This window comes from Cicer arietinum, chromosome 4 (genome assembly GCF_000331145.2).
Source record: "Cicer arietinum cultivar CDC Frontier isolate Library 1 chromosome 4, Cicar.CDCFrontier_v2.0, whole genome shotgun sequence".
Lineage (NCBI taxonomy): Eukaryota > Viridiplantae > Streptophyta > Magnoliopsida > Fabales > Fabaceae > Cicer > Cicer arietinum.
The window spans coordinates 11,842,248-11,854,313 of record NC_021163.2 but is presented as its reverse complement, the minus strand read 5'-3'; the positions used below and the strand labels follow the sequence as shown (position 1 = coordinate 11,854,313).

The 12,066-nt window shown below is 29.0% G+C and overlaps 3 protein-coding genes across 3 annotated transcripts; all 3 read left to right on the top strand.

Moving 5' to 3' along the window:
* The first annotated feature begins 2,029 nt into the window (after positions 1 to 2,029).
* On the top strand, positions 2,030 to 3,584 carry LOC101510144 (heavy metal-associated isoprenylated plant protein 12-like). Its single transcript, XM_004496463.4, has 3 exons — positions 2,030 to 2,253; positions 2,855 to 2,930; positions 3,004 to 3,584. The coding sequence occupies exons 1-3, from the start codon at positions 2,248 to 2,250 to the stop codon at positions 3,315 to 3,317; spliced, it is 396 nt and encodes a 131-aa protein (XP_004496520.1). The 5' UTR covers positions 2,030 to 2,247; the 3' UTR covers positions 3,318 to 3,584.
* A 4,326-nt stretch (positions 3,585 to 7,910) lies between these two features.
* On the top strand, positions 7,911 to 8,924 carry LOC101509832 (uncharacterized). The gene has a single exon (XM_004496462.4). It carries the CDS (start codon positions 8,056 to 8,058, stop codon positions 8,725 to 8,727), a length of 672 nt encoding a protein of 223 aa, XP_004496519.1. The 5' UTR covers positions 7,911 to 8,055; the 3' UTR covers positions 8,728 to 8,924.
* Positions 8,925 to 10,151: 1,227 nt separating this feature from the next.
* LOC101509512 (protein SAR DEFICIENT 4) lies at positions 10,152 to 11,442 on the top strand. The gene has a single exon (XM_004496461.4). It carries the CDS (start codon positions 10,288 to 10,290, stop codon positions 11,278 to 11,280), a length of 993 nt encoding a protein of 330 aa, XP_004496518.1. The 5' UTR covers positions 10,152 to 10,287; the 3' UTR covers positions 11,281 to 11,442.
* The last annotated feature ends 624 nt before the right edge of the window (positions 11,443 to 12,066 follow it).

Here is a 12,066-nt window from a genome sequence, read left to right as displayed (position 1 = left end):
CCCTTGGTTATTTGGTTTTGCTTGTGTTGCGATTTTGGTGTTGTATAAGAGCTATATATTTGTGGAGAATTTTTATGTATATTTTAATGACATTGCATAATTTATGATCTTATTTGTGCACCTTGTGCTTAGATTGAATTTTATTGATATATTTTTCCTTTTAAAAAATTAAATCATAACAATAGGTTGATGTGTTGGTTATACCACTTCATAATATATATATATATATATATATATGAAAATAATATACATGTATATTAATATAACAATCCACCTCATATACCAAAGATTAACTTATGAAATTTGAGGTGTTATAGTTTATTAATCCTTTACAGCCTCAAGCAAGTATTTTGAATGATTGAGCAATTGAATTATACACAGGACCACTGGATTATATGTAGTACATAAATATCTATCTCTCTAACGATCATTCATTGAGTTTTAATTTTTGAGTTTTTTATGCTATATCTGACAACTATGGTCTTTTGGTAAAACATGTATGCGTGGAGGCTGTTTTATGGTAATATACATAAGTTAAATGACCTCTATGTGTAATAAATGAAAAAATATAATTTAAAAAATAATAAAATTATTTGTGTCAATTTTATCATTTTGGGCACAATATACGTAAAATTTATCCAAGGTGCATTGAAAAATTACTTTTTGCACCAATTCAGAGGATAATAAAGACCATAACTAAGATCAATGTTTGTTTATCATTATTAAGGGTCACTACTTTTTGCACCAATTCAGGTACACGCATAATAAAGACCATCGTTAAGATCAATGTTTGTTTATCATTATTAACAGTCACTACATGTATTGGATCAATGTCTCTGGTTAATGTTAGTTTCTTGTCTTTTATATCCACTTAAAGTCACTCAAACTCTGCAAATTATAATACAAATACAATCTCAAAATTTTATCACTAAAAACTCAAGTGACTATTAATTGATGCTACATATATGATCTATAAGTTTTGTTTTTTCTTCTTTGAAAATAGAAAGCACAATTGTATTCAATCAATCAATACCTTTAAGGCCAGAAGCTGCCTTCTTAGCTTTTTGCTTGATTGTGTCTTCACGTATATCCAACTTTAACACAACTTTCTGTCACAGAAAAATCAAATAATTGAATACTAATTTTTTTGGTATGTGTAATTTGAAGATTTTACCTCAAAAATTAATTTTAATTATTCAATCTATTTTTACACAAATGTATTTAAATATAATATCATTTTAAATATAATATCATTTTACATTCAGCTCACTTTTAATCAAAATCAATTTTACGAAATCGATTAATTCAAATCAATTTTATCACCACAAAATCAAAAACAAAACATGCAAGGAAATTACCAAAAGCTTCTGAGCTAAGGTAGAATAGAAAAAGTCTTGATAAGGAAGAGATGATTTTTCAATTTGAAAATAGAAAAAGTCTTGAAAATGGAGTACATTTACATATACTCTAGTATTGCCAAATATTCATAAGGATTGAGAAGCAAAAACAAATAAAAGTATATTTTACTTCCTACGATCCGTAAAATGGGGTGATTCACAGTAATATACCAAATCAAATCGGTTTTACATTCAATTAATCACACAACCTTCTTAAACTAGACTATGTGATCCATAGATATGTCCATTTCTAATCCAAAACATGTCCATCAACTGAAATAAATGTGACTTACGATACACGACTTAGCTATGTTGAAAAAAAATTATTAAAAAACTTATGTACTACTTAGAAGAGTTGAATTTAATTCCACAATGGTCATCACAAATATTTTTATGCTAATCTTTTGAGGGTTGCTCGCGAAGTAAACAATTCAACATTATAAAATATAGATCCCAACTATTAATTGGGTCATTGGTCAGAAAGTTCCCTCAAAACAAGTTATTGTCCTTAATTATAAACACTACTTGTAAGTTGTAACGTGCATATGTAAAGACTAAAGACCCTTTTTATAATTCAAGTTGAACACAAGTGTCTTTTGCTAAATGACCTTGCAATGTAATCACGAATTTTCCAAAGACTTGAGTTGACTTCTTCTCTCTCTCTCTTTCTCCACTCACTATGTTTTCTTTTCCCTTTAAATACCTTCAAGCTTAGCTTAGCTTCATCACATTTTCTTCTCCTTTGTTTGGTTCACTTTATCTTCAAGCTTAGTTTAGCTTCATCACACTTTCCATTCCTTTGTTTAGTTCACTTTATCTTATCGTTTATAGCTGCACCGCAAAGTCATCAATGAATGTTAGAATTTCTACCTAGTACTTTTTTATTTTTATTTTTTATGATCCAATAAAATGTATTCAATTTGTTTGTTGAAACTTTTCACTTCTTAGTTTTGCTCTCTTTCCAATCCCATGCATGACTCCGTCATCATCAAAGATTATCTTTATTTATTTATTTTTTAGTACAAGTACGGTAGTTCTTGACATTCAAAGTTTGAGATCTCACGTCATAAATTCAACCTATGCTTCTCCTTAATTTAATAAAAAAAAGACTTTTGTTCAGGAAAGTTACAGAATCCGTTTCCTACAAATATTTTCATAAAAAATCACTTTTTAAAAAAAATAAAGTTTTCATCAATTTATTACATTAAAAAAAAATTAAAAACTATTTCAAATGAAAAGTTATTTTTAACAACAACTAAATTTTTATTTTTTTTTTATAATAGTTTCTCAAAACAATTTATGTTTTTCTTAAAAACCACTAAAAAATAACCTTTAAATTATTGAATATCAAACTCATTATTTTTATAATATGTATCAAATGAAGGCATAATTTTTATTGTTGAGAAGTGATTTTAGGGTCCTAATTCCTAATAGTCCTCTGATTTGGTGAATGACAGAAAATAGTGCTGCAAGTGGATGTACATGATGACAAAACAAAGAAAAAAGCCATGAAGGCAATCTCTAATATTTCAGGTATATATGGAATTTCAATCTCTTATATTTTATTTTCTATTTCATGCTTATAAACCATGCATGGTTTTTGCAGGTGTTGAGTCAGTGTCTATGGATTTGAAGGAGCAGAAATTAACCTTAACTGGAGACATAGATCCTGTGCATGTCGTAGGGAAGTTGAGGAAGTTATGTAATCCTAAGATACTATCTGTTGGAGCAGCAAAGGAGCCTAAGAAAGAAGAGAAAAAGAAGGTCACAGAAGAGAAAAAGGAAGAAAAGAAAAACTCAACAGCTGGTATTAATGTGAATGTTTGTGAAGCATATCATTATCCTGTGAATATGATGAGACAACCACATTACTATTACTCTAGTGTGGAAGAGAATCCTAATGCATGTGTTATCTCCTAAGTTTTACATTAATTGGAAAAATGTATCTCTCTACTTCTTCTTTTCATGAGATATTAAAAAAAAATACATAGATATTGATGGATGGATTAAAAATTGATGAGAACGTGCAGTGATGAAGAGTGTGGTCCTAAGAGTGATGAAGAGCTAGTTAATATGATATAGTATTGCTGGCTTCATGCTTGAAGGCTTAATTTCTCTGTATAAGGACAAAAAGAGGACATGATTATGAACATTACATTTTGTTTTTAATAAATAAGAGTATTTCAATATTAATGTTGACTCTTCTTCTTCATCAGTAGATAGTAGATGACAATGATCTGATTAGTTGGGATCTGTCATGCTTATTTAAATGAAATCATTCCATTAATCAATGTGTTTAGATGCTAATTACATCTCCAACCTCACTTAATGATTTTGACTTCCTTCATAAACTATTATATCATCACATGCAGATTGCCAGTTGATTGTGCTTGAGTTGGGATACTTCCAAAAGAATTTTAAAAAAATGATGACAACTCTGTTATTAAGAAAGTTATATTTATTTTATACGATTATATTTTTGCATACTCCAATTATTAGTAAGGGAGATCAGCCTTACTTTAAAATTTGAAGGAAAAAAAAATGGACCTTCAAAAATAAATATAGAGAAATTTTAAATTTTGAAACACCAATTTAAAATGATTTTAGTGGAGTTTCAATTTTTATAGTTTTTCAGTTTTTAAAAAATTGTTATCTATCGAGATTATAATATCCCTTTTAAAAATCAATTATCAGCATCAACCATCCTTCTAGAATTCAATATAAAAATAATTTATAACAATAACGAAAATAATAATAGTAATATTATTACAATCATTAAAATTAATAATAATAATAATAATAATAATAATAATAATAATAATAATAATAATAATAATAAGATTTAGATATGTTTAGACCAGATATTCTATGAGTTATTGTCTTTTCATGTCAATATTATCATGAAGCATTGTATTGGAGCATTGATGTGTGACACTCAAAATTCTGGAATTCTATTCTGAAAATGTATATGTGTCTTATATTATATCACTCACTACTATAAGTTGAGTATTTTTACGTGTCATTAGTTTTGTAGGTCATCACAATCGCATGACATTGACTTGTAACGTTAGCATTTTCATGTGTCATTGACACATTTCACTTACTTTTCGTCCTTCTATGTAAAGATGCATCACAAAAATATTGATAGGACAAAGCTTTACACAAAAATATTGATAGGACAAACTTTAATTCTCACATGTACCATGTATATTTTTTATTGTTTTTATTTTTAATTATTAGTTAATTTAAAAAGTTATTTTATATATTTTGTTGATTTTAGTTTTTATATTTAATAAAATATTTATGTTTTTATTTCTTTGAATAAGTAAAGATTTTTTGTAGTTTTACGTTGTTTCTTTGTTTTAGTGCAGTGCGGAATTTTGGTAAGAAATCAATATAACATATGTGGAGTATTTCAGTTATATCTAGAATTGTAGATGTTCAATTGGAGTCAAACCAATTACAAATGAAAGCTAAGATTTATCGCTACAATTTTCATGAAGACATCATAACCAAATTCGGACTTGAAAGAGGAGAAAAATGCAGTAAATGTCAGACATTAGATGTTGTGCGCCCGAAGTGCAAAACCCGCGTTTGGGGCACGTTTCGACACCTTCCTGACTCTGTCCAATTGCACCTGAAGCGCAAATTTTGCGCCTAGGGCGCATGATGCGCTGCTGAATGTATAAAAACATATTTTTTTCCTCATTTTGTAGGAATCTTTTTTGCCATTTGGAAGTTTGGAGACTTGTGCCCTAGTAGAGAAACTCATAAACGGTTGTTTCTAACACCATTGTAGCAATTTTATCCAGAATCATTAATGAATCTTTCTTGTAATTCTTCTCTAATCTCTATCTTTTATATCTCTATCATGAGTAACTAAACTCTATTTGTTAGGGGCGAGTGAAACAAGATAAAACCGTTATTTATCTTTGATTTCTAGTTATATGAATAAGTTTATTGAATTATTTTTCTCATATTTGTGCTTAATGCTTTTTATTGCTTGATCAACTTTAAAATGTTTTATGATTCGTATTTTGAAACAGATGTGGACTTTACGAATATTTGGGATGATAAATTAATGATATTGTAGTCTAGAGATAGATGCAGGTCATGAAACCAATTGAATTATTTGCATAGGCAAATATTATTTTAATCAATTCGAAAATTTTTTGTTTAATTTTAATAATTAAATATAATTCAATAGTAAAACGCAATTCTTGAATTTGACACTCGATTACTTGCAACGATTCAGTACATTTGTTGAAACGTTATCAATCATACATGTCATTGACTTGTGATGTCGCCACTACCATGTGGTGTTGACACGAGACACTCACTTTTCATCCCTCTTTGCTATGCTCTGTTACAAAAAAATATTAATGTGACATACACAATCAATGTCATACAGACTTAGAATGCCACATGTCATTTACTTTCCACGACAACACCGTATGTGACATTGATTTGTGATATCATCACTATTAAGTACATATACCACTAATTTTTCTCTCGTCTTCGTCATACTCTTTTATAAAGAATATTAACGACGTCATTTTGCCAAATTGACTTAGTATGCCACATATCATACTCTTTTATAGAGAATATTAACGGCGTCATTTTGCCACATTGACTTAGTATGCCACGTATCGTTGTATTTCACATCAACACACTTCCATGACATTGATATGTGTATTTCACATCAACACACTTACATGACATTGATATGTGATATCAACATCATCATGTACCATTGACCTACCACTTCAGCATTGTCATATTTCATTAAAAAAATTAAATTACCTTTCGAAAGTACACTATCTCATTAAATTTTCTTTTCCAAATATATTTAATTTGTTTTTCAAGTTGATTTTGCTAAACCTTTCCTAACAAAGATGCAAAGTAAAAGTTTACTCAACACAATATAAGACACAAAATGTGGATGCAAAGTAAAAATGTTTTTTACTTTGTCAAATAATAGAAGATTAATCCTTCTGTTCGACTCAATTTATTTTAATCCTTTTGTAACATTTAAATTGAAATGTAAACGATGTTATACAAGTTTGAAATTAAGAGGGCAAAAAAGACGAAATAACTTTATAATTTCTTAGTGACATTTTTCTGGAGTTAGTAATTTGGTTCCATAATCAAAGGCAACAAAACGGATTTATAGTTGTGTCTGTTGATACCTTGATCAACAAAGGACAAATGTCCGAAATGAAAAAGAAAAAGGCCAATGAAGTGGGCCAAGTAACAGTACCTAGTGGGACCAACATTGATTTTGAAAAAGACTTCTAAAGCAACATAGTATGCTTCTTTTACCTCATTCTACTTTGACCAAGTAGTAAATCATGTAAAAATTGGTAATAGTACACTACAAAGCACAAGCAATAACTATGTCTAAATCTAATGTTCATTCCAATGCACTATATGCTAACAGTAACTTAGCTCTAAAGAAAGATGTTCAATGGCCATCAGCTGAGTAAATAGGACTTGTTAACTAATTTTATTTATTTTAACATTTTGATTCTCATCATGGTGTTTCTTAAATCTTATACTATCAACTACCTCTTGTTCATTTGTCTTTAATTATAAGCATTTATTGAATACAAATTGTTTCTGAATATAATTTTTTTTTTAAAATTACTAAGTGTATTTATTATTATTTTTTCAAATATAACCTTAATTAGTATTATTAATTTATTTTGAAATATGAAAATCAATATTAAATACATCTATACACAAATGACACTTTAGTCATATTTCTATATAAAATAAATACATTAACTACATTATCAATTTTTCTTAATAAAAGTGGTGTTTATATTTAAGGATGAATAGATTATAAAATTATACTTTTGCATCAGATAAACTATTTTAATAATCTGATGTTTGAACTTAAGTGGTTAATAATCTCTATTAAAGATAAATTATTTAAAAAAATTTAAATTTGAATCATAACTATTTAGTAACTTCTCGATTGCACCTTATATTATGATGAGAAATCATCTCCCTTAAAAAAAATAGTATCAATACAAAAAGAAAATGCTTAATTGTAGTTTTAGTCCCTCAATTTTAGCTGAATCGCAAAAGTAGTTCATCAATTTTATTTATACCCAGTTTTGGTCCCCCAAACAGAATTTTAATCCAAAACTTGATGAAGTTTCATTTTTTTGTGTGTTTATTTAAGTTACATTATGCCTCAAGATCTCGTGGTGCAACAATTGTATCTGAAATCTATGATTATAAATGGTGTGATGTGACTTGAAAAAATGAAACTTTATCAAGTTTTGGACAAAATTTTTGTTTGGGGACCAAAACTGGAGATAAATAAAATGAAGGAATTACTTTTGCGATTCAACTAAAATAAGAGATCAAAACTGCAATTAAGCCGAAAGAAAAAAATAAATTATCTTATATGTGTACAGAAATCCTATAAGAAATGCATGATTATAGGAGGCCACTTTTTCTCCTTTAATTTAGTTCTAGCCTAGCTTTTGTCAAAGTAGAGAACAAGAATCTAACCGACCACAAAACAAATGCAACTTTATTTCTCCACAAGTTTCCCGCTCTACAATTCCCTCTAAGCATACACTATCAATAGTCAATACCATAACACAAAGAACATCACCAACATAATTTTGAACCTCTAATTAACATGGGAAACTGCTTCTTTGGGGCCATGGCAGATTCAGATACAACAATCAAAGTAACAACATCAAACGGTGGAATAATGGAATTCAGTGCACCAATAACAGTAAGTTTCATCACCAAAGAGTTCCCTGGTCATGCCATATTCAAAAGCCATGATCTTTTCTGGAAACCACTCAACCAATTCGATGAGTTAGAAACAGGACAATCATACTATTTGCTTCCAATCAACAACAATGTAGAAACATCAAGTGAACAACAACAACATGTTGTTAGACAAGGACATGTTAGATCAAACAGTTTACCAACAACCTCGTACCCTGCTCCATATAGAATGTCCTTAGATTACACCAAGGGAATGAGGTTTCTCAAAAAGTGTTCAAGAGAAAGAGAACATTTGTATAGTAGAAGAAGTGTTAGTAAAAGATGCAAAAGTAGCAATAAGTTTTGGAAAGTGAAGCTTGTGATTAGTCCAGAACAGTTGGTGGAAATTTTGGGACAAGAGGGTAGAACAAAAGAGTTGATTGAAAGTGTAAGGATTGTAGCAAAATGTGGTGTTGGTGGTTGCATTTCATCTGTAGCTGAAGAAGACAATATTGTTTCTGATCATCAGTGGAGCCTTTCTAGTACTAGTTGGAGCATTTCTTCTAAGATTGATGCATTAGCTGTTGGCATTTAGAACACAAGTAATTTGTTGAAACTTTTTTTTTTTTTTTTTTTCTGTTTTCTTTTGGTTAATTTGCTTCAATACTTTTTATGTATGCAATTATGAATGTAACATATTTTGTTTCTTTCATAGATTCACTCTTTTTGTCGTATCATATTGTAGAATTTTTGTGCAATTGTTTGTTGTAGAACACTTGTCTATTTCAACCAGATCCTTTCTTTTCTGGGTTATTACCAATGGGAAAAAAAATACAAGTTTTGTTACTCTATTTCAATATTATAGGTGTGTACTGTTTAATCCCTGCTATTTTTTTATTTGGGTCTAAGGACAAAATAAATAAATAAAAAGTTTTTGAGAGAAAATATATTTTTTAAGATTTCAATGTATTCAACATCATTTAGTAATTTGAATTAGAGATTATATTTAGAGATCATTTTCATACAAAAGATATTTATGCACAAATTTTAACATTATATTTCATTTTTTATTTTTTTAATAATTTTTCTAATAACACCTGTTAGTATTTTCTTTTTTGAATTATTTTAATTTTCTCTTTTTCAAACCTCATTCTGTAATTTGAATTAGAGATTATATTTAGAGATAACTTTTATACAAAAGGTATTTCTTAGTAGTATTAGGGATAAATACAGTACCAAGTTTTTTTTTTTTACTAAGATAGTACCAAGTATATTTTTTAAATCTTATAGTTAAGTTTATCTTCTTTCGGTTTATTTAATAAGTTGCACACAAGTCAATGCAGTTAGTTTTGTACGATAAAAAGACCTAAAGAAATGTATGACAAAGAGAACATATGAATTAATTATCTTTCTCGATTGTTATGAGAAAGAGAAATAAAAATTTGAAAAACGAAAAAGTAATAAAGAGCACAATTTTAATATTTCATGAGAGCTTTTATAGTTTATTTATAATTCGAGTTGTTTTGGCATATTTACTATCTAATATCTAAATCAATAAATTAGTAATTATTTATATAAATTAAATAACTTTTTATTAATTTTTTATAGATAAAAATATCATATTATATATAAATATTATACTGATTTTCTTTATATTTTATCATAAAAAATTATTTTATTTTACCATACTGTAAGTAGATAATATTTAATTATTGTAACTTTTTATTTGATAAAAAATAATTTTTTTTAAAAAAATTATTTAATTATTAATTTAAATATTGAGTATACTAATACATATGGAATTGACATATATAATATAAAAAATTTCTTTAATTAATATTGCAGAACTAAGTATGAAAGAGACTCACCAATCTCATTATTTTTTTATTTGGTACAAATCTCATTATTTAATTCAATAAAAAGAAATCATTATTTAATTAGCCATCTCATATTTAAATGATGAAATTGTCCTACCTAAATTCAATTAATTTAGTCAATTAGTATTTTCTAAATTTCTATTTTTTTTATGTTGACCTTGTAAAATTCCACACAAAAAACAAAATATCCACCATTGATGATTTCTCATTCAACCCTCAAACTCAACAAAACCTCTGTGTCTTCTTCCTAACTTCAATCACTGCACAATTTTTCATCAATGGCTTCTTCTTTTTCTTCATCTCCAATCTTCATATCAACCGAAACCTTACGCACAATCCTCACCCATCAAACTCTAATGAACCACATCCAAACCAATCTCCCCAAAGTTTCAACCTTTCTCCAAACCCCAATTCGCCAACACTACAATCTCTCTCATCACTCTTCTCTCCTCCTCATGCCTTCTTGGTCTTCTTCCTCTTCTTTCCCTTACATTGGTGTCAAACTCGTAACCCATTTCCCTCAAAACTCTTCTCTCAATTTACCAGGTGTTCAAGGTAGCTATGTCCTCTTCAATTCAACAAATGGTCAAACACTTGCTTCTATGGATTCAACTGAACTCACCCTTTACAGAACCTCTTGTGTTTCTGGTTTGGGTTCTAAGTATTTATCAAGAGATGATAGTGAGGTTCTTGTTATGGTTGGTGCTGGTTCCCTTGCACCTCATTTGATTAGAGCTCATTTTTCAGCAAGACCCAGTTTGAGAAAAGTGTTGATTTGGAATAGAACAGTAGAAAAGGCAAAAACTTTGGCTCAGAATTTGAGGGAAAGTGATGAATTTTCAGGTTTAGGGTTGAGTTTTGAGGGTGTTGAGTGTTTGGATGAGGTTGTTGGATTTGGGGATATTGTGAGTTGTGCTACTAATTCTGAAATGCCACTTGTTAAGGGTGAGAGGTTGAAGGTTGGAGCTCATCTGGATTTGGTGGGTTCTTTCAAGCATTCAATGAAAGAATGTGATGATGAGGCTTTAAGAAGGGGAAAAGTGTTTGTTGATAATGAAGCTGCAATGGTGGAAGCAGGGGAGTTGGTGGGTGCTTTTGAGAGGAGAGTGATCAAGAAAAATGAAATTGGGGGAAGTTTGTTGGAGCTTGTTAGTGGTGACAAAGTTGGGAGAACAAGTTTAGAGGAAATTACTGTTTTCAAGTCTGTTGGTTCTGCTGTTGTTGATATGCTTGCAGCACAGTTTGTTTATGAGACATACACAAAGAGATAGGTAAATTATATTGAATGTAGTTTATGCTTAATAGTTTAATAGTTCAATAAGGTTTTTTATGTTGTGTTTGATAAGATGAAGCAGTTACTTGTACAAGGGGATATAATTTCTGTGCAACTTCTAATATGGACTAAAATAAAAGATATAACTTCTAAATTTTCATATGGTTTACTATTACAGCTTGTAATGTAGTCTCTTCTCTAGTCTTTGTAGGATTGTATATAAATCTCATAATGCAATGCATCTAAATAAGTTAGAATTATATAACTACTGTTTTCTAGATGCATTTTTACCATATTACTGTTGCATGAGTCTAGGGGGTTTAGTTATCAAAGACAGTGAACAAATTAGAAGTTTGGTTAAGAATGTGTGGGAGCCATGTTGCGATGCCTGAAGAATGGAGTTAACCAGTCATCTTGTTGACAGTATCAAATATGGAGTGTGATTTAAATAGAAGTATCATATGATTTTATGCTTTATATCATTCTATGTGGTAAATTTTGCATTGGCAAAATTGGCGTATGACAGATAAACCCATTATGAAAATCCAAGTTACTATTACAACCCATATATTGAATAAAGAGTTTAATTGTCATGCACCGTAAGCGTAAAAAAATTTACACTGTCCGCACGTCACAACATTCATGGACATGACTTTACAAGTAGCTATGATAAAAGTCAAATATCTTTAATGATATAACATTGTCGATGTCGACAGTGTATACGAATTAAATCCTTGAATAAAAATATAATCTCAATGTAGTACTTAATTCACTGCACATGAGG